This window comes from Crocuta crocuta, unplaced genomic scaffold (assembly GCF_008692635.1).
Source record: "Crocuta crocuta isolate KB4526 unplaced genomic scaffold, BGI_CrCroc_1.0 scaffold431, whole genome shotgun sequence".
Lineage (NCBI taxonomy): Eukaryota > Metazoa > Chordata > Mammalia > Carnivora > Hyaenidae > Crocuta > Crocuta crocuta.
In genome coordinates, this window is record NW_027528859.1 from 4,500,847 (window position 1) to 4,527,010 (window position 26,164).

Genomic DNA, 26,164 nt, shown 5'->3' on the forward strand with positions numbered 1-26,164 from the left:
AATTGAATTTAAGTCACATAACATAAAATGCACCCCTTTAAAGTATACAATTCGGTGGTTTTTAGTGTATTCATAAAGTTGTACAATCATTACCACTATATAATTCCAGGATGTGCCCATCACCCCCAAAATAAAACCTGTATTAACAGTCACTCCCCACTGTCACTCCATCCCCAACCCCCTCAACCACGTATCTTTCTGTCTCTGATAAGTATGATTTTAACAAAGCCTACAGTACTCTTAACCATGGCTTTATTATACCTTAAAGCCAAATGTTACCTTCAAAAAGAAGCAGTTTCTCTTCTTTTATCAGAACCCAACTGAAAAATGTGATTTAAGACAGTAACTTACTAAGGTATCATTTCAGGATAAAGTAAAAACTGTTACCAGAAAAATCATCTTCTATGTTTGTTTTCTCACTTGTTTTTGTTCTGTTAAGCATTTTACCGAAGAAGTATAATACACATACAGAACAGTATACATATTGAGGGTTCCTCTTGATAAGTTTTCAAAAACTGAATACATAAGCATAACCAACACCCAGATCAAGAAAGAGCACAGAATCCCCCCACACCCTTCTTCCAGTCACTCCCCTCCTCCAAAGTGTAACCACCATCTTGACTTCTAACAGCATACGTTACTTCTGCCTGTTTTTGCTTTATAAATAGAAGCAAATTGTATGCAGTATAGAACTCTTACAATGAATTCTATGTATGCCTTGTAATACTCACCGTAATCTTCTTGTACAAAGCCATGACATTATCATCATCAAACGGTAGAAAGCCACACATAAGTACATATAAGAGTATGCCCATACTCCAAACATCTGCCTGAGAGGGGGAAAGAAAGAATTTTTTTATAATTGAGAACATATTACAGAATGACAGTATACTTAATGGAATCTTCACAGAGCTGAAAAAGGGTGCAGAGATCATTTAGTTCAAACTGCTCATTCTATAGACAAGGAACCTAAAGCCCAGAAAGGAAGTCTTGTTCAAAGTCACCCAGGTAACGGCAGGCCACCCAGGTAGGTCTACCTACTTTTTGTTCAGTGCACTCTCTCCCAATGTTGGATCCTAATGCTCAAAAGAAAATAATTCCTAGTTGGCTGGGCTGGATTGGGTATGATAAGGAAGGAGATGAGGCCAGGTCTCTAATTCTGAAAGACAGTTCTGTAGTGCTTTTGAGGGTTATAATTTTTTTTTTTTTACTTTTTTTTATTTATTTTTGAGACAGAGAGAGACAGAGCACGAGCTGGGGAGGGGCAGAGAGAGAGAGAGACAGAATCTGAAACAGGCTCCAGGCTCTGAGCTGTCAGTACAGAGCCCGATGCAGGGCTTGAACCCACGGACCACAAGATCATGATCTGAGCTGAAGTCGGACGCTTAACTAACTGAGCCACCCAGGCACCCNGCTCTGAGCTAGCTGTCAGCGCAGAGTCGGACGCAGGGCTTGAACCCATGAACCGTGAGATCATGACCTGAGCTGAAGTCGGACGCTTAACCGACTGAGCCACCCAGGAGCCCCTATTGAGGTTATATAAACATGCATGAGGATGTCAAGACAAGTCTTAAAATTTACTGCTGATATTCTGCAAATGTGACTAAGCTGTGCTGTAAAGTCCTCTCTACGTAAAGAAACCTTAATAAAGTTCAACGATTGACTTCTTAAATACAGAGGCTAGAAATTAGCCTGCCAACACAAACACCCCTACAAATCTCAAAATCCCAGAAAGGAGTTTAACCTTTGTATAAGATATCCATTTGTCCCATGAGTCTTAAGTACTAACTACTAATTCAGGCAGTATTTGGCCTTAGTCAACAATGATGCCACTGTTGACTGAGGAACAGTCACAGCTTTCACTCTCACATGAGCCTTAGCAAAATTTTAAGAGGTAAAAAGGGCAGCTTTTTTTTTAAGGCAGGAGGCATGGGAAGAGGAGAGAAAGAGTTAAAATAACTCAAGGAGCATCATAGCTAAGGAGTACCTATATTAAGTAACCCAAATCTAACGCCTAGTCCTGTCTACCAAATCACATCAAATTCTTAATATGCCCCAAATGAATGAGCTACTTCCAGGCAAACACCTCCTTTTTTCTTCCAAGTTGCAAGAGGTCAGAAAATAACTATTTATGCCTCAGAAATGTCAAATAACTGATCTAAAAATTCAGCCTGGATAGCACGGCACCCCTGATCAGAGTGTTCAATTCAAAGCAAAGAGGCTGCAGAGGGAACAGAGGGCTAGCACAGCCTCATCAAATGCCATAAAAAGAGGTCAACAGAGAGATTATGTCTGAGGTTAAACAAAAAGATAAGGTAAGGGGCACCTGCGTGGCTCCAGTGGCTAAGCATCTGACTCTTGGTTTCAGCTCAGGTCATGATCTCATGAGATCATGAGATCAAGCCTGCATAGGGGGTGGGCTGTGCTGACAGTGCGAAGCCTGCTTGGGAGTCTCTGTCTCCCCCTCTATCTCTCTGTCCCTCCATCTTTCTCTTTCTCTCAAAATAAATACATTAATCAAAAAGATAATAAAATAAAAGCTGTTAAAAATGTTTTTAAAAGTCTTTTAAAAAATTGTGGGCTGCCTGGCTGGCTCAGTTGGTAGAGCATGTGACTCTTGATCTCAGGGTCATGGGTTTAAGCACCACATTGGGCATGAAGCCTACTTTTAAAAAACTTACCACGTAATTTAAAAGAGGCGGTTGGGGGGCACCTGGGTGGCTCAGTCAGTTAAGTGTCCAACTTCGGCTCAGGTCATGATCTCACAGTTCATGGGTTCAAGTCCCACATCGGGCTGTGTGCTGACAGCTAGCTCACAGCCTGGAGCCTGCTTCGATTCTGTATCTCCCTCTCTCTCTCACCCTCCCCTGCTCAAGCTGCCTCTCTCTCTCTCTCTCAGAAATAAATAAAACATTAAAAGAGAGAGAGACAGAGACAGAGAGAATATTCAGGTATGCAGTAAAGCCTCCCTCAGTTCAAATCTTGACCGGTAACTACCAGTTGTGTGACCTTGCAAAGGCGCTTAATTTCTGAGCCTCAGTTTCTTCAACTTCTTACCTTAATGAAATGAGTAACAGTAGTCCCTCCAAAGGATTTTTGTGCGGTTTAAATGAAAATTATAAAACGTATCTAGCATTGGGATGCCTGGGCGACTCAGTCAGTTAAGTGTCCAACTCTTGACTTCAGCACAAGTCATGATCTCAGTTTGTGGATTCAAGCCCCGTGTCAGGCTCTGCACTGACAGCATGGAACCTGCTTGGGACTCTCTCACCCTCTCTCCCTGCCCTTCTCCTGTGCACGTGCATGTTCTCTCTGAAAATAAACATTTAAAAGAAAACGAAAACAATTCTAACACATGCTACAACATGGATGAGTCTTGAGGATATTATGCAAAGTGAAATAAGCCAGTCACAAAAAGACAAATATTGTAGGACCCACCATATAAGGTACCTAGACTGGTCAAATTCATATAGACAGAAAGTAGACTGGTAGCTGCCAGCAGTGGGAGGAAGGAAGAATAGAAAAATTATTTAATGGGTATAGAGTTGCATTTTGCAAAATGAAAAGAGCTCTGAAGACATAAGGACATTAATGGTACAATTAACAGCACATGAATATGAATTATGGATTAAATAAGTTGTATCAATGTTAAATTCCCAATTTTGAGAACTAATGTGTGGGTATAAAAGAGAAGCCCCTTGCTTTTAGGAAATATATGCATAATATTTAACAATAAAGGGAAATAATGTCTAAAACTTATTAATTGGTTAAGAAAAGAATATGCATATATACAAATAGAGAACGAGAATGGAAAAGCAAATAGAATGAAAAAATGTAGGGGCACCTGGGTGGCTCAGCCAGTTGGGCGTCCGACTTCGGCTCAGGTCATGATCTCATGATTCGTGGGTTCAAGCCCCACGTCGGGCTCTGTGCTGACAGCCAGCTCAGAGCCTGGAGCCTGTTTCAGATTCTGTGTCTCACTCTCTCTCTGACCCTCCCCTGCTCATGCTGTCTCTCTCTCTCAGAAATAAATAAAATATTTTTTAAAAATGAAAACTGTGAATAGGACTAAATGTATACAGAAGTTCCTCATTCCATATTTGCAACTATTCTATAAGCTTGAGATTATATCCAAATCAAAAGTCACCAAAAGAAGTCAGTTCCCATCTTCTCTTGTTATGAATTCAGTAAATGGGCATATCTCAAGGTTTCTCCAACATAACACTAGTTCCAAAAGGGGCAGCACATAAAAAGCAGACTCTAGGCAAGTAAAATCATGATGAGCTGCTCTCAGTGATGCTCCCCTCCCAGAGGATCACACTGGACGAGAATATATTAAAGATCTGGAGATGTCCTCAACTAAAAACAATGATTCAATCCAGCATTTCCTGAGCTTTTGATAACTCAACTTTGTCTTATAATACTAATATTAACAATATTAGTACTTCAAAAAACAGAAAGGACTGACTAACCTACAGTAGCTAATGGTAAGCAAAACAGGCAGTGCCCAGGCCTTCTGAGCCTGGGCCCCCTACAAAAGACTGCTGGCCTCAGATAAGTATCTTGCCATGAACAAAGTCCAAGTTTTCTCAGAGCTAACCAGCAAGCATCTCTGAAAACTGAGGCTGCAACCCTGGCCTTGTGCTCTACCTGGCTGGACTAACTAGTCTAAACTATGATACTGTTTTAACACGAAAATAGACACAACAAGGACACATTGCTTCATAAGTATACTATGTATTGTTAGATTTATTGCAAGCTATTCATTTCATGTGTTACTTTAAATCTTACTCTCTGAATAAACTGAACTCTTTGATTAACAAGATTATTTCTGACCTATTGTAATATCCCCAAAGCACAATGTCTGACTCACTCCAGGTCACCAATAAATGTACACTGATTATATACTGAATTAATCAATGAATAATTACCTCCGATCCCAGGTATGATTTGCCCTGTATTAATTCAGGTGCTGCATAAGCAAGACTCCCACAGCATGTCTGAAGACGGTAATCCCTGTTACCCTGCCAACAAGAAAAAATGAAATACTCCTTAATCACAGCCCGAAAGAAATTAAAACCTTGATAAACATTCTTTTGGCACAAGCAAGGAGAAACTAGATGAAGAATTATCTCAAAGAATGAGAGACTCCATGCAGCCAACTCAATACTCTGCTACATGCATGTGAGCACGTGCAGTTTACTCTTCTCTGCATTTTCTATACCACTACAACCTGGTGTGAACAAAACCTCCTTCTTAGCTCAGTCAAGTCAGGGTCATACTTTCCTAGACATCCATTCACATAATAATCAGCTTAGCATACAGCCAAGCACCCATGTCTTCCCATCCTTAAGAACTCACAGAAAAAGAACTATTTCTTTCCTGGATCCTATCTCCAGTATCAAATCTTCACAAATACAGAAAAGTTTCTCTTTCCTTAGAGGGAAGAGAGGAATCTGCTGCACCAAACAGTGCCTTAGGAATCTGTTTTCTAGACCCAGTCATAACACATATACACACAAAAAACACCCGAGCTTCCAGATCTGTGAAAATGAGGAGTCTGCTTGACATCCTCTGCTCTCGCACAGAAACATCAAGACATAAGAACATGATACGACTACCCAACACTTGTGTAGTCCTACAACTGGCAAACGGCTTGCGAAACTGTGAAATTTCATTTACAACGGCAACAACGTGCCCAGAAGTGAACTTCTCAGCAGAAAGCGGAGGCAATCCTCTCCCAGCCAAGGCTGCTTTTTCAGATGGTGTCTGTGTGGGTTGAATCTGTGGCAGCCATAAATAAAAGCTAATGGAGTCTGTCACAAACCTCCACTGCCTCCTGTGGAGAACATGACTCAAACCAGTTTATCTGCTCCAAGTATGTTTTATCTTTATATGCCTGCCGATCAAAAAAAAAAAAAAATGCCATAGAGCATTTGGCTCCCAGACATAGGCTCCACTGACAATCTCTGAAGAGCCAAGGGAAGGAGAGGAAAATCAGAAAGAATCAGACATTCAGCCAAAGGGGCAAAATCTGCTTCCCTCTGCATTTAGCTAATTCTGATTGGGGCAGGAAATAATCACGGGACTACAAAGAGCTAAGACAGGTCTGCAATTTCAACATTCTTAATGAGTGTAGACAGCTCATTTTAGAGACTGTGAGTACCATCATTAGAGAACTCAGGAGGAAGCCTCCAACAGGCAGCCACACAGGAGCTCTGCAGACAGCACAGCTAGAAAGTTCAAAGTCACCTCAAAGAGAAGGTATGCTGGAGAACACCAGTACTTAACTGCGGAGTGCAAATTGAGGAAATACATAACTGTATACATTTAGAAGTGCACACGGACTTTTTCCTTCCTCTTTTATAAGGAAAGAGGATTGCTTCTCAAAATGTAACTATTAGTTATATAACCATGTGGATAGCAAAGACTAGATCTGCACTAAATTCCCAAAACTGCTATCTAAATGAACAAAAGCTTCATCTAGTGGCCACATACTCAAATTGCAAACATATGATCAATTCAGAATTCGTGTTGTAATGACCTCATGTCACCTCAGCACTGCAAATTCTCTCACATCACACCCATGGGGGCTTCAGCAGGGCCAACCCTGGAGCTAGAACAGTGGTTCTCAATCGTGGCTACCTATTTGAATCGTCTAGAGAACTTCTAAAGGGGATGAAATTTAACATTCTTCTCAATGGATGCAACCACACTCAATAAAGGCTAAGTGGAATTCAGTGAAAGATAACACCCTAACAGGTACATTTACAAAGGAAATAAATACATTTTTACTTCTGCACTTACCTTGGGTTTTGCACAGAGACCAAAGTCAATCAGTTTTAATTTATGATATTCATCAAACAACAAATTTTCCTGGGGAAACAAAGATATTTTCTTAACTGTATATTGACTTCCTTATATCACATCCTACCTCTAGCCATTTCTAAAAACAATTTCTAAATGAAGATTTTTTTTTTCACATATAAGACATTTATTTCCAGAGTACTTCCCATACTAAGTTTTTAAAAACAGAAAGTAAACTTGAGTATCCTGTGGGACTGTATTCAAGGACTGACACCTTTTTGGGGGAAAAATACTTTCTGTACTATACAATATACATATTTAGGACAAAAGCAAACATAAAAAGTATAAAAACAAACAAAAAGATACAAACACAATACATTTTGGTTTGAATTTCAGAGATTTTTTTTTTCCTCTCTTCCCCTTTACCTTCTAAAGTAGCATATATTGCTGCACTTTCGATATTTGGTTGTACAGTTAATGAACTTGAGTCTGGATGACTGGGGATCATCTATTCGGCTTTCCCATTCTATTGTTTCCTCTTTGATGAATAAAGGTTTTCCTAGAGTTTGGCCAAAAAGTCACAGACGTCTTGAGCTTTGTACCACACGCTGGCAGTAAGACAGGCCTGCCATCTTAGACACTAAACAGAAGCTGGAGGATGACAGAACTGGAGCTGGCTGATGACAACAGAGCTACCTAGCTCTTCACTGACAAAGTTACAAATATTTTAGATTTTTCCAAATTCAGTAAATGTAACACAGACCTCTGCTTCCATGAAATAAGCGTTTCACTCTTCTAAAACCCTTTGTCACAGTCACTTTTTCTGCCTGCAGCCCCTGCCATTGGAGGCTCTGTGTGATGTGGTCCAGGAAGCAGCAAAACCAAGAGATAAGATTTAAGATCGTTTATGCTAAGCAGTCTGGGAACAACAGAATGAAAATCACTAAAAAAGAATGAAATGACAAGAAGTAAGCACAGGGAAAGAAGGGGAATGTTGATAACTATCCTGCTTTCCCTCAAGACACTTCCACATAAGCCATCCCCTCCGTGGTGCTCTAAGGTTCAACTACAAGCAAACACAATGTGTGTCAAAACAAAAGAAAGAGCTCAAATCAAAGGGCTGGGTAAACAGAGGGAAAAGGAAAGTGACGTTGCCATATTTTGTCAACCAATTCTAGATTCCTGATGCTAATACCAAGTAACATAAAATCCATGTTCACCACCATCCATATTAGTGGTGAACATGCCTACAGACTTAAGAGTATTCACATTTTTATTCTGTACTTGAAAAATTAGTCTGTTCATTCCATTGAACTATTCCTTTCTGAGGTATAATGGAATTAAATTAAAGGAAGAGGAGTTTAGGAAAAGAGTACTGAATGGAAAATACTCAATGACAATATTCTCAAAGAAAATACTCAAATTCTTCTTTCCTAGAGATAAAATCCGAAGTTTATATTCCCCAGCTGATTACAAAGACATTCATAATGTCACTCACAACGGACAAATCTATAGAATAACGACAATAAGGTACATCCAAAAAAGTCTACCGGCAACCAAAAAGAAAGAAAAGTGATACAATTATGAGTGGTACAAAAAATGAAGCAAAGCCAAGATAGACTCTAAATAGAAAGAACCCGTGGAACACTAGTAAAACTGGTACATGACGTTGAACTCTCGGGTAAGCATCTGTGACAGTCACTTACCGGTTTGAGGTCCCTGTGAGCATAACCCTGGCTATGCACATAAGCAACTGCAGATACTATCTGACGGAAGACGACTCGGGTCTCCTCCTCGGAGAGGCGATCCTGGGAAATTATGTAGTCAAACAGCTCTCCTCCAGGGCAATACTTCAATAACAACAGAGGCACATAGACATGATTACTACTGACAAAAATCACTTCAGAGGAATTAAAACAAAAAATTATACTTAACTTAGAGATATCTTTAATTCAACTTACAGGTAAGGAAACCAAGTGAGGTACAGTCAAAATTACATTCTCACAATCAGACAGGTCAACAATTACTTCAGGACACAGAAGAGCTCTTCGTCTCAAGCAATTTTATGGCCAGTAAGTAGAAGTAGAATCAACTAACACTGTGATCTTTTTTTTATGTCTCTTTCATTTTTGAGAGAGAGAGAACATGTGCACACACAAGCAAGGGAGGGGCAGAGAGAAGAAGATCCCAAGCAGGCTCTGCACAGGCAGCAGAGAGCCCAATATGGGGCTCAAATTCACGAACTGTGAGATCATGACCTGAACCGAAGTCGGACACTTAACCAACTGAGCCACCCAGGCACCCCCTGACACTGTGATTTTTAAGTTCATTCAAGGTTTTATATTTTTATAGCAAAGTACTAAAACCCTGTCTCATCTTAATGCACTCATATTTAATGTAGTTACCTAAAACAAACACCAAAAAAAGCATACAATTTTTGAAATATTTTTTAAAGATTTTATTTTTAAGTAATCTCTATACCCAGTGTAGGCCTCAAATTCACAACCCCAAGATTAAGAGTCACAAGCCACCTGAGCCAGCCAGGTGCTTCTCCCCCCATCACCAGCAGCAATTATTGCTTTTCCATCCTGAAGACCAGAGATTTTTAGTCTGTACCAGAAGAAGCCCAGCTCTACACAGGTTCATAAGAAGCTACAGGAGAATAGGTACCAAAATATAAAGTTCTTAGCTTTCCATTCCTTCTTTTTTTGTAAACTGGGGTTTCCTTTCAAGATTTCATTTCACCTTAGTAGTTATCAAATAAAATCACAGATATCTATAGCTTTTGACCTCATAGCTCCACATTTAGAAAATGTTCCTACAGATTAACACCAAAAACACACTTTAGGGACACCTGGGTGGCTCAGTCAGTTGAACATCAGACTCTTGACTTCAGCTTAGGTCATGATCCCATGGTCATGGGATCAAGTCCTGTTTCAGGCTCCATGCTGTGCGTGGAAACTGCCTGGGATTCTCTCTCCCTTTCCCTCTCTCTCTCCCTCCTCTACCCCTCTCCCCTGTTCCTGCCCTCTAAAAATAAAATCAATCTTAAAAAAAAATTACACATTTTCAAGATTATCCACCACAGCAGTACTGTTTCATAACAACAAAGCCTGGAAACAATCCAAATACACTCACACTATTTAAATGTAAATTCCATTATAAAATGGAATTCTATGCGGCCAGTAAAAAATAAATAAATAAAAGGGAGACTCTTTACAAATTGATATGAAACAATTTCCAGCATTTAGAGAAAAAGATATAAAGAGTATACACTGATACAGCGACTTCCAAAAAGCATTATGCTGAACAAAAGAAACCAAACACAAAAGAGTACAGACTGTATGATTCTACTTCTATTAAGTTCTACAACAGGTAACACTAACCTATGGTGACAAAAATCAAATCACTGGTCACTGAGAAGTACAGTGGGCAGATGGGCTTACAGGGATTAATGTCACAGGGTCAGGAGAAAACTTTCTGGTATAATGGATATGTTTCATTCCTAGGCTGGGATGAGAAGTACATAGGTGTTTAGCTTTTTCAAAATGTATAGCTAATGTGTGCTAAATTTTAGCATATAAAAATTATAGCTCAATTTTTTTATATGTTATCCAATAAGATTTATATAAACAGCCTACTTTATAAAGAAATGCAAAACGAAGTGAAACAAAAACATTAAAAACCTCTACAAATATAGATGGTCTCCAAGCTAAAATGTTAAGTGCAGGAAGAAAAAAAACAAGGTACAAAATATTATAATATGCAACCATTTGTATGACAGAAACTAATAAGCCACCTACATATGTATATATATTTACATATACATGAAAACATATATGTCTTCACACACATAAAATATACGAAGGGATTTATAAGTACAGTTGACCTTTGAACAACACAGGGGTTAGGAGGTTAGGCGTAGTGACCATCCTCAAAGTTGAACATCTGCATGTAACTTTTTTTAATTTTAATTCCAGTATAGTTAACATGTGTTATATTAGCTTCAGGTGTACAATGGTTCAATAATTCCATACATTACTCAGTACTCATCAGGATACAGTACTCTTAATCCCTTTTACCTATTTCACTGATCCCCCGCCACCCGCCTCCCTTCTGATAACCATCAGTTAGTTCTCTGTAGTTAAGAGTGTTTTTTGGGGCGCCTGGGTGGCTCAGTCGGTTAAGCATCTGACTTCGGCTCAGGTCATGATCTCATGGTTTGTGGGTTCAAGCCCCGCATCGGGCTCTGTGCTGACAGCTAGCTCAGAGCCTGGAGCCTGCTTCAGATTCTGTGTCTCCCCCTCTCTCTCTGACCCTCCCCTGCTCATGCTGTCTCTCTCTCAGAAATAAATAAAACATTAAAAAAAAATTTTTTTTTAAAGAGTGTTTTTTGAGGGGCACCTGGGTGGCTCAGTTGGCTAAGTGTCTGACTCTTGATTTCTGCCCCGGCCATGATCTCACAATTTGTGAGCTCAAGCCCCACATCAGGCTCCACGCTGATAGTGCAGAGCCTGCTAGGGATTCTCTCTCCTTCTCTCTTTCTGCCACTCCCCCGCTTATTTCTTTCTCTCTCTCAAAATAAATTTTTTTTAAAAAGCATTTTTTGGTTTGTCTTTTTTTTTGTTTGTGTCTTAAATTCCACATGAGTGAAATCATATGGTATTTGTCTTTCTCTGACGGACTTATTTCACTTAGCATTACACTCTCTAAATGCATCCAAGTTGTAGCAAATAAGATTTTATTCTTTTTTATGGCAGAATAATGTTCCGTAGTGTGGGTGTGCGCATGTGTGCGTGTGCGCACACGTGGTGTGTCTGTGTATGTACATACACATACCACATCTTCTTTATCCTTTCATCTATCAATGGACACGGGCTGCTTCCATAGTTTGGCTACTGTAAATAATGCTGCAAACATAGGGGTACATATATCTTTTTAAATTAGTGTTTTCATATTCGCAGAGTAAAGACCCAGTAGTGGAATTACTGGATCATACAGTAGTTCTATTTTTAATTTTTTGATATATGCATTTAACTTTTGACTCCCAAAAATCTAACTATGAAAAGCCTACTGTTGACAGGAAGCCTTACCAATAACATAAACAATTAACACATATTTTACATGCTATGTGTATTATATACTATATTCTTACAATAAAGCTGGAAAAAAGAAATTCATATGGAAGACGAAATATATTTATAGCACTACACTGAAAAAAATCTGTGTGTAAGTCGACCTGTGCAGCTCAAACCCGTGTTGTTCCAGGGTCAAATGTACATGGAAAATCTGTAAGAAACACAAGAAAAGTGACTGAATTAGAGGAAAGGGCACTGGAGGACTGTGATAAGGCAGAGAGAGAATTCTACTTTTTAATATATACTCTTGTACCTTTCGGTTTTGCCCTAGGTTTAGAGGCTTTTTGCTGGTTTTGTTGTTTTTTTTTTAAGTGTTTAATTTGGACAAAGGAATCAGCTTAAAATAAAGGCTTTAAAAGCATCACTGTGGACCATGCGGGCGGATCTACAGCGTAATAAAGAGAAAATAGTTTTAGGTCCAAAACTTTCAACATTATAAATTTTAAATATGCTTTTAAATGTGCTGTGAAAATCATGTGCAGTTACAAATTATTTGGCTGAGATAAAGCGGGCACCTGGATGGCTCAGTTAGTGAAGCTTCAAACTCTTGATTTCAGCTCAGGTCATGACCTCATGGTTCATGAGATCAAGGCAAGGCCTATGTCAGGCTCTGCACTAAAAGTGAGGAGCCTGCTTGGGATTCTCTCTCTCTCCCACTCTCTCTCTGCCCCCTCCTTCTTCAAAATAAATTTTAAAACTAAAAAAAAACAAAAAACAAACAAACAAAAAAAAACTTTAGAGCCTTGGCTGAGACTAAAGCAAAGCAAATGGAATAAAAGATGGATAATACACTAAAGACTTCACATTTCAGGCTGAAAGGGCAGTTACAGCTTGAAAGAGTCTGATTCATATAACACATGTATTGAAGGCTACCCATAGGCTGTGGGTTGAATTGTGCCCACAAAAAGATATGTGCAAGTCCTAACATCTGCTGCCAATGAACATGACCTTATTGTAGATGTGATCGAGTCCACATGAAGTCATACTGTATCAGGGTGAACCCTAATCCAATGGCTGTGTTGTTACATGAAGAGGGAAATGTGGACAAAGACACAGACATGCAGATAAGAAAACGCCATTTAGAGACAGAGGTGAGTACATCTACAAGCTAAGGAACACCAGAGATTGTCAGTAACCATCAGAAACTAGGAAAGTAGCACAGAACAGATTCTCCGGAAGAAACCAACCTTGCCCTCATCTTGATTTCAGACTTCTAGCTTCCAGAGCTGTGAGACAATAAATTTCTGTTGTTTTAAACTACCAAGGCTGTGGGTACCTCAGTCAGTTAAGCGTCCAACTTCGGCTCAGGTTACGATCTCACAGTTCGTGGGCCTGAGTCCCATGTTGAATCCCACGTCGAGTCCACATCGAGCTCCGTGTCGGGCTCTGTGCTGACAGCTCAGAGCCTGGAGCCTGCTTCAGATTCTGTGTCTCCCTCTTTCTCTGACCCTCCCCTGCTCACACTGTGTCTCTCTCTCTCTCTCTCAGAAATAATTAAAACATTAAAAATATTTTTTAAACTACCAAGTTTGTGGTACTTTGTTATGGCAGCCCTAGACTAATATGCCATACAAAACTAAAATGAATTCTTCCCTTTAGGAATAAATTCTAACATATTCTATTCACGAATCCTAACCCCATTAGGAATGTATTAGAAAGTATGCATTTACAATGAATCTCCAACTTATTATACACATCCACTTAATCTAAATTATTATAGAGAGAATTCAAACAGGTAAGCTCATTAACATTTACTTAATCTTTCAGAAGGTAAAACACCCTTTTCCCTTAACTATTGATAAAGTGACTGGAAATGGTCTAAATATCTGATTTTCCCCCCAAATTGTTATGTTGAAAGATGATGGTACTGAGGCGGATCCTTTGGAAAGTGATTAGGACACAAGAGTGGAGCCCTCACGAAGGGAATTAGTACTCTTATAAATGAGGTTCCAGAGAGATACCTTGGTCCCTCTACCATTAAGGACACAGCTGGAAGATGTCAACTATGAATCAGGAAGAGGGCCCTCACCTGACCATACCAGTCCCTTGATCTTGGAATTACCAGCCTCCAGAACTATGAGAAATAAATTTCCATTGTTCATAAGCTACCTAGTCTATATTTGTTATAGCAGCCCAAATGGACTAAGACAGAAACCAAATACCTTTCAGTCTCCAGACCATACTACTAACCTCAAGAACCAGGAATATTTTGTTGGCTGTCTCCAGCACATGGTAGAGTTGACATATATGCTGATGTCTTAGGTTCTTCAAGGCCTCAATCTCCGTTTTGACCCGGGGCAAATCACTCTGTGACAAAAACACATTACATGAGCAATAAACCTATTTTGGAAGTGCTCCAAATATCAACAGCAAAAGCTTTAATGAGTAGCAAAAGCAACCAATAGCCAAAGTGTTCAATAGCACAGGAAAATATAACAAAAATTATCTGTGTGTACATAAAAAAGGTGAGGGTTTTATGAAAGATTAAGTTTGATGTGTCCAGAAAAATCAAAACAATCTCAGACTCCCTTAGGTTAGCATTCCAGGGGCGCCTGGGTGGCTCAGTTGGTTAAGTGTCCAACTTCAGCTGAGGTCACGATCTCACAGTTTGCAGGTTCAAGCCCCGCATTGGGCTCTGTGCTGACAGCTCAGAGACTAGAGCCTGCTTCAGATTATGTGTCTCCCCCTCTCTCTGCTCTCCTGCTTGTGCGGTCTCTCTCTCTCTCTCTCTCTCTCAAAAATAAATAAAAGTTAATAAACAAATAAAGCATTTGCCATGTTCATATGAAGAAGACATACTGAAATTATAACTGAAGTTTAAATTGCTTAAAGGAATTAACTAGTTTTGTAATCAATGCTTCAAGTGCTCAAGAAAAATGGTTTTTAATGCCTTTTTATTAGTTTAATAAATACAATAATGAACAGTGAAAAATAAAAATACTGAAGGAAAGGGGCGCCTGGGTGGCTCAGTCGATTAAGCTTCCAAGTCTTGATCTTGGCTCAGGTCCTGATCTTGCAGTTTGTGAGATGGAGCCCTGAGTTGGGCTCTGTGCTGGCAAGTGTGGGACCTACCTGGGATTCTCTCTCTTCCTCTCTCTCTGTTACCTCCCCGGCTTGTGCATACACACTCTCTCAAAATGAATGAATAAATAAACTTTAAAAAATAAACTGAAGGAGAGCCTGAATTGTCAGTTGACAGATTATGAGAAATAATTTCTGATTAGGTCACTGTATTTTGGCATAGTAGTTCAGAGAAGTGAGTGACACTGCTGTAACAGAACTCACATTCTTTCTGACTTATTTATGCAATTTAATCAGCACTCATGTCCTTAAAAATAAAAAATTAGAAAAAATAAATAAATAAGGTAAAAATTGATGTTAAATTCTGTCTCATTCCACAAGGGAGACCAAAAAAGTACAATGTATCTAAATAAAAAATCTGACTTTATTAAAAACTTTACTTAATTAGGGGCGCCTGAGTGGCTTAGTTGGTTAAGCGTCCGACTTTCGCTTAGGTCATGATCTCGCGGTTCGTGGGTTCAAGCCCCGTGTCGGGCTCTGTGCTGACTGCCAGCTCAGAGCCTGGAGCCTGTTTCAGAGTCTGTGTCTCCCTCTCTCTCTGACCCTCCCCTGCTCACGCGCTCTCTCTCTCTCTCTCTCCTAGAAATAAATAAAAACATTAAAAAAAAAAAACCTTTACTTAATTAAAAATGTTACTTTTTATGTTTTTTTATCAACATTTGTAAAATGTTTGTGTTGTTTTACTCAGTGGTACACTACTAATAGTTATAATGCTAAGTCAATCCACGAAAAAAAATTTTTAACATTCAGATTTTTGGTTAGAGACCAAAATGATTTTTTTTACTGTTTTCTAATTTATCTCCAAAAACAAAAGAAACAGGGGTGCCTGGGGGGCTCAGTAGGTTAAGCGTCCAACTTCGGCTCAGGTCATGATCTTGCTGTTTGTGGGTTCAAGCCCTCCACTGGCCTCTGTGCTGACAATTTGGAGCCTGAAGCCTGCTTCATATTCTGTCTCCTTCTCTCTCTGCCCCTCCCCTGATTGTGCTGTCTCTAAGATAAATAACATTAAAAAAATTTTTTTAACAAAAAAAAAAAAGCAGCCTCAGATATACACACACACACACACACACACACACACACACCACACACACACACACACACACATACTAAGAGACCAGTGAATTCTCAGGAGGAGACCAGAACAAAGAAAACCAAAGAGACCAAATGATATAAGGGATGATGAAAGAATTAGAAACAAAAGATCACTCAGGGTGACTTCAAACACTAAAAAGGTTTAACATGCCCAAAAACGACCATCAAAAGAGACCCATCTTCCCTTAATATAAAAACAATAAACTTTATGTACATTAAAACCAAAACCACATATTGAATGGGCTGTTTGAGGAGGTATTACTCCGCTCAGTTCTGGACACGCCCCTGTATATGAGAAACAGGCTGATTACAAAAAGGACCTCATGATATAACTTCAAAGTTCAGTTTGAATAAAACTGTAGAACTCACATCTATCAAAAAAGAGATCAGCATTTAGTAAGCAGATCATGAGAAGGTACAGGAGATATTAATCTTCAGAAGCACCTGTAAGACTTTGAAACATGTGCAGGAAAATGGACCCTACAGACTTCAGATTTGTGCCATTGCCTGGCATTAAAATTAAGGACAAAGTAACCCCTTCCCCAGATTTACTTTTTAAAACCAAAGATTTATACATAACCTGCAATCTAAAAAACAAGCAAACAAACAAGCTATAGAAATACTATTCTAATGAAAGTAGTAACTAGGACATTAGAACAAATTCGGGTTTTTAATTTACAAAACTGATCTATAGATATTTGTTTAATAATTTTAACTTACCCCTAGTGCATTTTTATCCATGATTTTTATAGCTACCATTTCTCCAGTGAGGATATGGCAGGCGAGTTTGACCTTTGCAAAGCCACCTAAGCACAGGAAAACATATTATGAAGAGATAAGCAAGAGTAACCTAAAGTCATCATAAAGCAGCCTCAGGTCTCAGGCACAAATACCTCCCACATGCTTTTTTTTTTTTAGGATTTTATTTTAAGCAATTTCTACACCCAGCATGGGACTCAAACTCACAACCCCAAGATCAAAAGACGCATGCTCTGAGCCAGCAAGTGCCCCTCCATATGCTTCTAAAAGGCTCTATCAATCCATATTTTCCTAGAAGTTTGTGGCTCTCTCTTCCTGTTGCTTCCAAAGCACTAGCCATGACTTTAGCCTCTCCTCATCCGATGTTCACCTGAAGATTTGTTTCACCATGATAGTATCTTTAACATTATAAAGAAGAAGTAGGAAAACAGAATTCACTATTTAGAAATCTGCTTTACAAATAACACTGCAAATAAATTTGCTTTATAATTAAAACTGCTAGAACACAATATAAAGTTGCTGAAACAAAAGACAATGGGAAACATCCACTCATTTTTAAAACTAGAACAAAGCAGGATATGATATTTCAAAACTGGATCGAATGCTGGATAAAAGTCTACACTTTAGTATCTAAAACAAACTGCCAACTTAATAATCTAAAAAAGAAACTCCTGGGGAACCTGGTTGGCTCAGTCAGTTAAGCATCCAACTTTGGCTCAGGTCATGATCTCACGGTTCAGGAGTTCGAGCCTATGTTGGGCTCTCTTCTGTCAACACAGAAAATCTGTGCTGTCAGATTAGAAATCTGTCTTGATCTGAGCATATAGGTGGATGTGTTTGTAAAATTCCATGAAGTGACACCTGGGTGGCTCCGTTGGTTAAACATCCAATTCCTGATTTTGGCTCAGGTCATGATCTCATAATTTGTGAGATTGAGCCCCCAGCACAGAGTCTACATGGGATTCTCTCTCTCCCTCTTTCTGCCCCTCTCCTGTGCACATGCACATGGTCTCTCACACTCTCTCTCTCAAAATAAATAAACATTAAAAAAAAAACCTCCATCAAGACTAATTTACTTTGCATACTTTACTGTTACACCTCAATATATTAAAACACACACACGTACAGAACCCCATCCCTTTCACTACCTTCACTGCCATCACCCTCATCCAAGTCACCATGTTCTCTAGCATCACTTGCCTGAATTACTACAATAACCTCTTAACATCTCTCTGCTTCTGCCCCTGCCTCTCCCAGCCCAATCTTTTCACAACCAAACAGCTAGAGCGACCCTTAAAAACAAAGGTCAGGGGCACCTGGGTGGCTCAGTTGGTTAAGCGTCTGACTGTGGCTCATGTCATGATCTCTCAGTCTGTGAGTTCAAGCCTCACATCAGGCTCTGTGCTGACAGCTCAGAGCCTAGAGTCTCCTTCAGATTCTGTCTCCCTCTCTCTCTGCCCCTCCCCCACTCACACTCTGTCTCTCAAAAATAAAAGCACAGGAAAATTATTTTTTAAAAAAAGGTCAGATAGATCACTCCTTGGCTCAAAACTCTCTAGTGACTTTTATTCTAAATAAAATGACCTACAAGGCCTCTCCTATTCTCCTTTCTCTTGCTCCACTTTTTCTTTCTAAAGTAGGTGAAGAATTTTCAAACTACACAGGATAAACGGAAAAGCTCATGACTGCCCAAATGCACTATATTCTCAAATAATTGATCTGTCCACTGCCTCCAGGAAAATGATTACCTGTCCCAATAGTTTCATATAATTCATAGTATTTGAGAAGTTCATCATAATCTTTCATAGTCCTCCTGGAAGTTTCTACAAAATTGTAAAAGGAACCTGTAAGACAGAAATAGTACATGATCAAAAATAAACTACTATGAGATTATCTTATAAGTGAACATATAAATAAGTCTTAGGCATATAAATGATACCAAAAAAACTGATTCACTATATGGCTAAAAAGAAATTTGGATTCCTATCTCATGCCATACATGAAAATAAAATTCCAGATCAAGCAAAGACTTATATATGAAAGATAAACCTTGAAAAATTTTTAAAAATATTGTCATGATTTTAGGACAGAAGAGAATCTTCTAAAAAGATAAAGTGCTAATTATAAAAAAATTAAATGTTAAAATTAAGAACTTTTGTCCATCTAAAGACATCCTTAAAAAAGAGAAAATCATAAATGTGAGAAAATATTTATAACACTTATAAACAATGAGATTTTATCCCGAATATACTATATACAATATAGAAGACAACCCAAAAGAAAAAAAAAGCAAATGAAATGAAAAGGCATTTCATAAAGAAACACAAAGGACCAATAAAAACATGAAAAAAAAGTTCAATTTTATTAGTTATCAGGGAAATGCAAATTAAGATTCCAATGATATACAATTTTTAAAAACATATAAGATACATATTTTATTGCTATGCTTCACAACTTACATGTGTAACATACACAGTTGATCCTCAAACGATGCAGGAGTTAAGGGCACCAACTCCCTTGCACAGTTGAAAATCCACACACAACTTTTGACTACCCTGAAACTTAGCTACGAACAGCCTACTGTTGACAGGAAGCCTTATCAATAACATAAAGAGTTAATTAGCACATATTTTGTATTTCATATGTATTATATACTATATTCTTACAATAAAGTAGACTAGAAAAAAGAAAATGTTATTAAGAAAATCATAAGGAAGGAGCACCTGGGTGGCTCAGTCGGTTAGATGTCCAACTGTTGATTTTGGCTCAGGTCATGATCTCAAGGTTCATGGGATCAAGCCCCACGTGGAGCTCTGTGTTCTGCGTGGAGCACAGAGCCTGCTTGGGACTTCCTCTCTCTCTCTGCCCCTCTCCTGCTCGCATGCACTCTCTCAAAATAAATAAATAAACTTTAAAAAGAAAAAATCATATGGAAAAGAAAATACATTTACAGTACTGTATCGTATTTATCAAAAAAAAATCCATGTATAAATGGATTCACACATTTCAAACTCATGTTCAAGGGTCAACTACGCTTTCAAGTACGTAACAAAAAATATATAAAAATTAGTGGTAAAAAAGTCTTTGGTTGATTTTGTTTGATTTTGTCTGAGTTTTAAAATTAGGTAGGGGGCACCTGGGTGGCTTAGTCGGTTAAGCGTCCGACTTTCGCTTAGGTCATGATCTCGCGGTTCGTGGGTTCGAGCCCCGCGTCGGGCTATGTGCTGACTGCCAGCTCAGAGCCTGGAGCCTGTTTCAGTCTGTGACTCCCTCTCTCTCTGACCCTCCCCTGCTCACGCTCTCTCTCTCTCTCTCTCTCCTAGAAATAACATTAAAAAAAAAAATTAAAAATAAAATAAAATAAAATTAGGTAGAATTAAAAAAAAAAAAACAGGGATGAGTTGGCCCCTATTGTGTACATGAGTACATAAAGTCACACTCATATCAGCTTTGTCTTCTTTGTGGAGGATATGCTTAGTTGACTTTAACTAGAGATTAGCAGTGTATCTGGCAGAAGTGCTACTGCAATCAGACTGTCAACCCTGAATTTTCCTTTATTCATTTATCATATAGATGTGTTTACTGAGCACTAAGCCTTATAACGAAGAAGGAAAGAAAAGTAGTTCCTGCCCTCATGAATCTCACACTCCAGCAGGGAAGACAAAAAGCAAATAAATAATTAAAATTGGTCATAAATACTGGAAAAGAAATAAGCAACAGTGGTCAGAATGAGTTGCTGAGAAGGCAATATTTTAAGTCAAGATCCGATTCAAAGGAGAAAAAGGGAGAAAAAGAAAATCAGCCCTCAGGCAATCAAATTAGAGAGGCAGTTAAAATAATGACTCTTTTCTTAAGCTGACTGCTGTTTCCTCACCAATGACATCCTCCCACCTCCTGATTCCTAAGATACCCACGTGCTGAAATGCCCCAGCTCTGACAGCATCCATTCTAAAACAGGTCCTTGCTTCCCTAATCCTTTCTTAAAATCAGCAGCAGAAGTTCAGATCCTAAAAGGCCCTTCTCAGTTCCTGGTAAGTATGGTTTCTCTTGCTGCAGCAAGCTTACTACACCTAAGATATGTTAAGGTAGACCTTAACAGGAGTCATTACCCCGAAAAGAATGAGAAGACAAGCACTAGGAAAAGAGGGAATTTTAAGTGCAAAGATTCCAGAAAAAAAAAAAAAGTTGACATGTACTGAACTGAAATTGCTTTTAGAGGAACCAGCAAATGGAAATGCAGATTTGGAGCAGGAAGAATGGGTTAGCCACATGAAGGGAAAAAAAAAAAAGAATATTGGATCTCTCACAACACACAAAATCAATTAGAGTTAGCGTAAAGACTTACAAGTGAAAGACAAATCTTTAAAATGAAGACAGCTAAGGTCTTGCCCACACCAGACCTGTAGCTAGGAGTGGGAAAAGGCAGAAAGAAAGAGAAGTAAGAGTTAAAAGAATAGTCTCATGGAAGCCAAGAAGGAAGAGAAAAATAAAACAGTAAAAGAAAGTTTCTAGGAAGTAGACTTCTAAAATTTTCTAAATGTGCTCATTTATAGGTCAAGTCCTAGGACATGAGTTCCGGTGCTGCAAAGCGGAGCTTTCATTATGGGTAGACAGGGAGTGAAGATCTCTGAACCTATACAGAAATGGTTTCTTTAAGGGACTCTTTAAGGGACTCAGCCTTCCCAGAGGCTGGTATGGAAGGACAGCAACTTGAGAGGAGTCGCCCCAACACCCCTTAGAGAGCCAAGCAGGAATCAGGAGGCCCAGGAAACTGGAGGTCACTGAGTCAGGCACAAAGAATGCCCCACATAGGCCAGCACGGCACACCACGACTCTCAAGTTCATAAAGGGGTTTGAGGCCAATACCCAGCTAGAGATGAAATCCTCCCTTTGCCTGGCCTGACCCCTGTGGGCAAATCTCCCTTGGTGACCTAACCGTGGAATAGCTTTGACAGAACAGCGTTCAGGATCCTCAAACCCATTCTTGCTAATATTAAATGAGTACATGCATATCCAGCTGGGACTTGGGAAGCGAGTTACACCTGGAAACTTGATTACTGCTTCTCAGTAGTGGACACCTGGTGTTAGTGCTCATTTCTAGAGCCAGATAGTCTCCCTTCGCCAATAGGCAGAGCTCTAGCAAGCTCACCGAAGGCTCACATTGATGGGTGGCCAGCACCATGTTCACTACCTTCACGTTCTCTGTTGTTCATTCTGTCTCACTCAGAGCTGAGTGGCCAGAATGTTACTAAGCCTTAAAAATGGTCATGACTTTGGAAGATCTAGAATACAAATCCAACCTCAGAAATGTGGCAAGTTTGTAAAAGAAAAGGAGAGGGTGACTGGGTGGCTCAGTCAGTTGAGCATCCGACTTCGGCTCGTGGTTGACGAGCTCAAGGCCCACATCCCGTGTTGGGCTCTGTGCTGACAGCTCAGAGCCTGGAGCCTGCTTCGGATTCTGTTTGTGTGTGTCTCTCTCTCTGCCCCTCCCCTGCTCATGTTCTCTCTCTGTCTCAAAAGTAAACATTAAAAAATTTTTTATAAAATAAAAGGAGGAACTTAAGACAGTGAGGATGGGGCATCTTCTTAAATCAAGGTACAGAAAAAATTGAATGTAATCCAAAAAAGCCCAAAAGCCGCAAAGGATACTTTTTCAAACATCCTTTTAAATCTCCTTTTAAAATGCATAAGGCAGGGGCGCCTGGGTGGCTTAGTCGGTTAAGCGTCCGACTTTCGCTTGGGTCATGATCTCGCGGTTCGTGGGTTCGAGCCCCACGTCGGGCTCTGTGCTGACTGCCAGCTCAGGGCATGGAGCCTGTTTCAGTCTGTGACTCTCTCTCTCTCTCTGACCCTCCCCTGCTCACGCTGTCTCTCTCTCTCTCTCTCCTAGAAATAAATAAAACATTAAAAAAAAATTAAAATGCATAAGGCACTCTGATTTCATGAATCATTTTACTTAGAGATAAAAGATAAATTATGGTCAGCTGCTAAAAAGCCTTCGAAATGTTGGTCAATGAACAGAGCACTACAGCAGAAGCTTTGGAATGAAAATTAAAACTCGAGGAAAAACATCAGCCTTAAAAAAAAGTTTTAATTTCAATGTCAAAGCTATTATAGCAAGAAAGATAAAGATCATGAGCAAAAGACATTCTGATCCAATAAATAGTAGCCATTTCCTAGGAAGAGATGGCATTGGACCAACTTAATAAGCAGACTGAACTTCTAATCTAGCTGAACCTGCATGAAAGGGGTAGGACAATAGAAGAAGCAAAGTCAGGCCACAGAAAATTGGGGATATAAAATGGAACTTTAAAAAATTTTTTTTGGTTTATTCATTTTGAGAGAGAGAGAGAGAGAGAGAGTACAAGCAGGGGAGGGGCAGAGAGAAAGAGAGGCAGAATCCCAAGCAGGCTCTGCACTATTAGCAGAGAGCCCGATGTTGGGCTCAAACTCACAAACCACAAGATCATGACCTGAGCTGAGATCAAGAGTCAGAGCCGCCACCCAGGCACCCCAAAATGGAACATTTCTGCTTCCACTGGAGTGGCAAGTTACTTCAGGCAAGAACTATCATAGCGGTCATATTTATTCTCACTGGCACCTGAGGCACAGGATAAAATATATCCTTAACAGCAGTACTAATTCAGAAATCTTTTGAAGAGTATTGTCAGTGGGGCAAAGGTGGGAATGAAGTGGAACCACCCCCAAAAACGCAGGAATCATAGGAACTAAGAAATTTCAAAACAGGCAACAACAGCAGTAAAGGTCTAGTCAACACAATAAAATCTTTGGGCTCCTGGGGCACCTGGCTGGCTGTCAGTGGAGCATGCGACTCCTGATCTCACAGTTCTGAGTCTGAGCCTCATGCTGGGTGTAGAGATTACTTAAAAATAAAATCTTGGGGGGAAAAAAAAAGAAAAAAAATTTTGGGATCCTGATAAGGGAGGAAAGAGCAGGAGATTAGAAATGGGGTAATGTCAGGCGATAAATCTGTTTGGAAAGTTGCCTGCTATCAGGTTCATTAGAGAGCAAAGTCCAACTAAGGCAGTACTGAGGTATTGAGAACACAGGGGCTAAAGAGGAGACACAAAGAGACATTTCAAAGCCTAAAAACCATGAGATGGAAATGGACAAAAGCCTCACAAAATGTTAAGAATCCTACTTGCCCGCATTGCACATACCTAAATTCCATACAAAGGACTGGGCGATTCCAACGACCACACTCCAAAGGAGAAAATCATTTGTATGATGTTGGATGTCACATCCCCAGATGAGGAATATAAACATTCACAATAAACTTTTCTTGATTGATTTCTCCCAAGTGAATTTTGAACTTCCAGGTCATGGCCTCGAGTCAACTAGCAGAGATCAACTTGTGCCGATTTAAGTTGGAACCATGCACCTCCTCTTTTCTCTTTCTTCCTTTGTCATTATCTCCTCCCCTCCCCCCACAGTACACCATGTTTTTGGAGGTGTAAAACAAACGTGGGCCTACATTACACCTACTGAATCCAGGGCCCATCACTTTTGCTACTTTTAGAAGAAAACTGGTGCTTGCACTGCAAACTGCTTTAAGGACAACAGGTTTGACTCGGTTTTTAAATTTTGTGTACGTGGAGCTGGCTGCAAATATTCTTAAGTGCCTGTTTGTCCTCAAAAGTTTGGAAATATAGGGGCGCCTGGGTGGCTTAGTCGGTTAAGCGTCCGACTTTCGCTTAGGTCATGATCTCGTGGTTCGTGGGTTCGAGCCCCGCGTCGGGCTCTGTGCTGACTGCCAGCTCAGAGCCTGGAGCCTATTTCGGAGTCTGTATCTCCCTCTCGCTCTGACCCTTCCCTGTTCACGCTCTCTCTCTCCTAGAAATAAATAAAAATATTAAAAAAAAAAAAGTTTGGAAATATGGAACACAGGAAGGACAGGGCTGGAGGAACCCAACTTTGTCGCTGTTTAAAGGAGGTGGATGATCAATGAGGAAGGCAGCCTCTCAACTGTGGATAATGAAGATAATGAAGAAAACTACACTCCAATCAGTTACCTGAATGTCCCCTGATCCTCTGAGTGTGACTACATAGAACTGGGGACATAAACGACTGGGATGCTGCACTTCCCTGAAGAAACAAGAACTGCTTAGATAGTAGGTTTATCACGAAGTTTTACAGAAGAGCAACAAATTGGGGGCAATTTCTTACTAACAGTATTATTTGGGCTATGCTATTACTTGCTGGGTAATACATTTACCTCATCTATGAGCTTGGTAAGATCCCGATGCTGAGTATCTTTCAAATGAGAAACAGAATATCAAATAGCTTATAATGTAGCCGTGTAATTGATACATTTAATTAACATTCTGTCCTGCTCCCTTGCATAGGCTTCTGGGAGGGCCAACGAAGAGGCATTCATTCCTAAAGACGTTCGGGGACTCATTTGCCCATCTGGTTGGTCCACAGTAGACACACAGGAAAAACAGATCCACTAGTGAAACAAGCCCGTGAGGGTGCAGTAAAGGAGTTTCTGATGTCTCCCAAACAACATAATAAACAGAAACCAAACTATGAACAAAAAAGTCAGGGAATACTGACTTCTAAGCAACACTCCAGGTACCTCTGAAACCCACCGCCACTTTACACCCGTTCCACTACCAAAGAGAAATACCAAAGGTTAGTAAAGCTCAAGTTTTCATACAAGGTGCTTTCTTGGGACGCTCGCCTCTGGGAGTTTCCCTTTTTCCCCACCGGTTTCTTGGTGGTGCTGCTCCTTTTACTGCTTTGGCAGTCAGGGCATATCCCTTTTCGTGTGAGCCTCTTAAGCCACTACTTTGGGACGGTGAAGGAAGGGAAAGGATTTGGACTCTGAAAAGGGGGTGGTAACACACAACACATTCCGTTTGAACCGCACTGCCCCAATAAACTGGATTGTACGAACAGAAATAACTTGGAACCCTTCCTTCAACTCGTTTTCGCGGAGACAAGGTCACGGAAACGTGGCACGGAAATTCACAACTCTCGCAGCCTCCTCCGCGGCAAACGCTCGGCCCGCCCCTCAATAACTGAGGTAGGTACGATCATTATCCCCACTCAAAAAGAGAAAACTGGGGGGTCGGAAAGGCTGATTGTATCGACCGGGAAGTGGGTTCGTAAGGTGAGGTCCACGTCCCGGAGGGGTTTGGGGAAATTCTCCAGTCTCAGGTGAGCCAGGGACAAGCTGACTCGCGCCGCCACTCCCCCACGCCGCGCACAATTTCGACCCCGGCCCTGACTACGGCGGGAGACACTGACCTGCGGGGCGAAGG

General features: G+C 40.0%; 1 protein-coding gene and 1 pseudogene across 5 annotated transcripts in view; both read right to left on the bottom strand.

The window, feature by feature from the left end:
* MELK (maternal embryonic leucine zipper kinase) overlaps positions 1–26,158 on the bottom strand; it is a 92,874-nt gene extending 66,716 nt beyond the window's left edge. For 4 of the 5 annotated variants that reach the window (XM_077756174.1, XM_077756172.1, XM_077756171.1 and 1 more), the window contains exons 1-8: positions 26,151–26,158; positions 18,626–18,721; positions 16,839–16,924; positions 14,136–14,252; positions 8,514–8,657; positions 6,808–6,876; positions 4,932–5,024; positions 732–830 (exon numbers count right to left, since the gene is read on the bottom strand). In XM_077756174.1, coding sequence (XP_077612300.1) covers positions 732–830; positions 4,932–5,024; positions 6,808–6,876; positions 8,514–8,657; positions 14,136–14,252; positions 16,839–16,924; positions 18,626–18,683 — 666 coding nt within the window. In that variant the 5' untranslated portion in view covers positions 18,684–18,721; positions 26,151–26,158. The remainder of the gene's footprint in view (positions 1–731; positions 831–4,931; positions 5,025–6,807; positions 6,877–8,513; positions 8,658–14,135; positions 14,253–16,838; positions 16,925–18,625; positions 18,722–26,150) is intronic. The other variant, XM_077756173.1, reaches the window with a different exon arrangement.
* On the bottom strand, positions 6,937–7,685 carry LOC144224957 (interleukin-1 receptor-associated kinase 1-binding protein 1 pseudogene; annotated as a pseudogene).
* Positions 26,159–26,164: the final 6 nt, after the last annotated feature.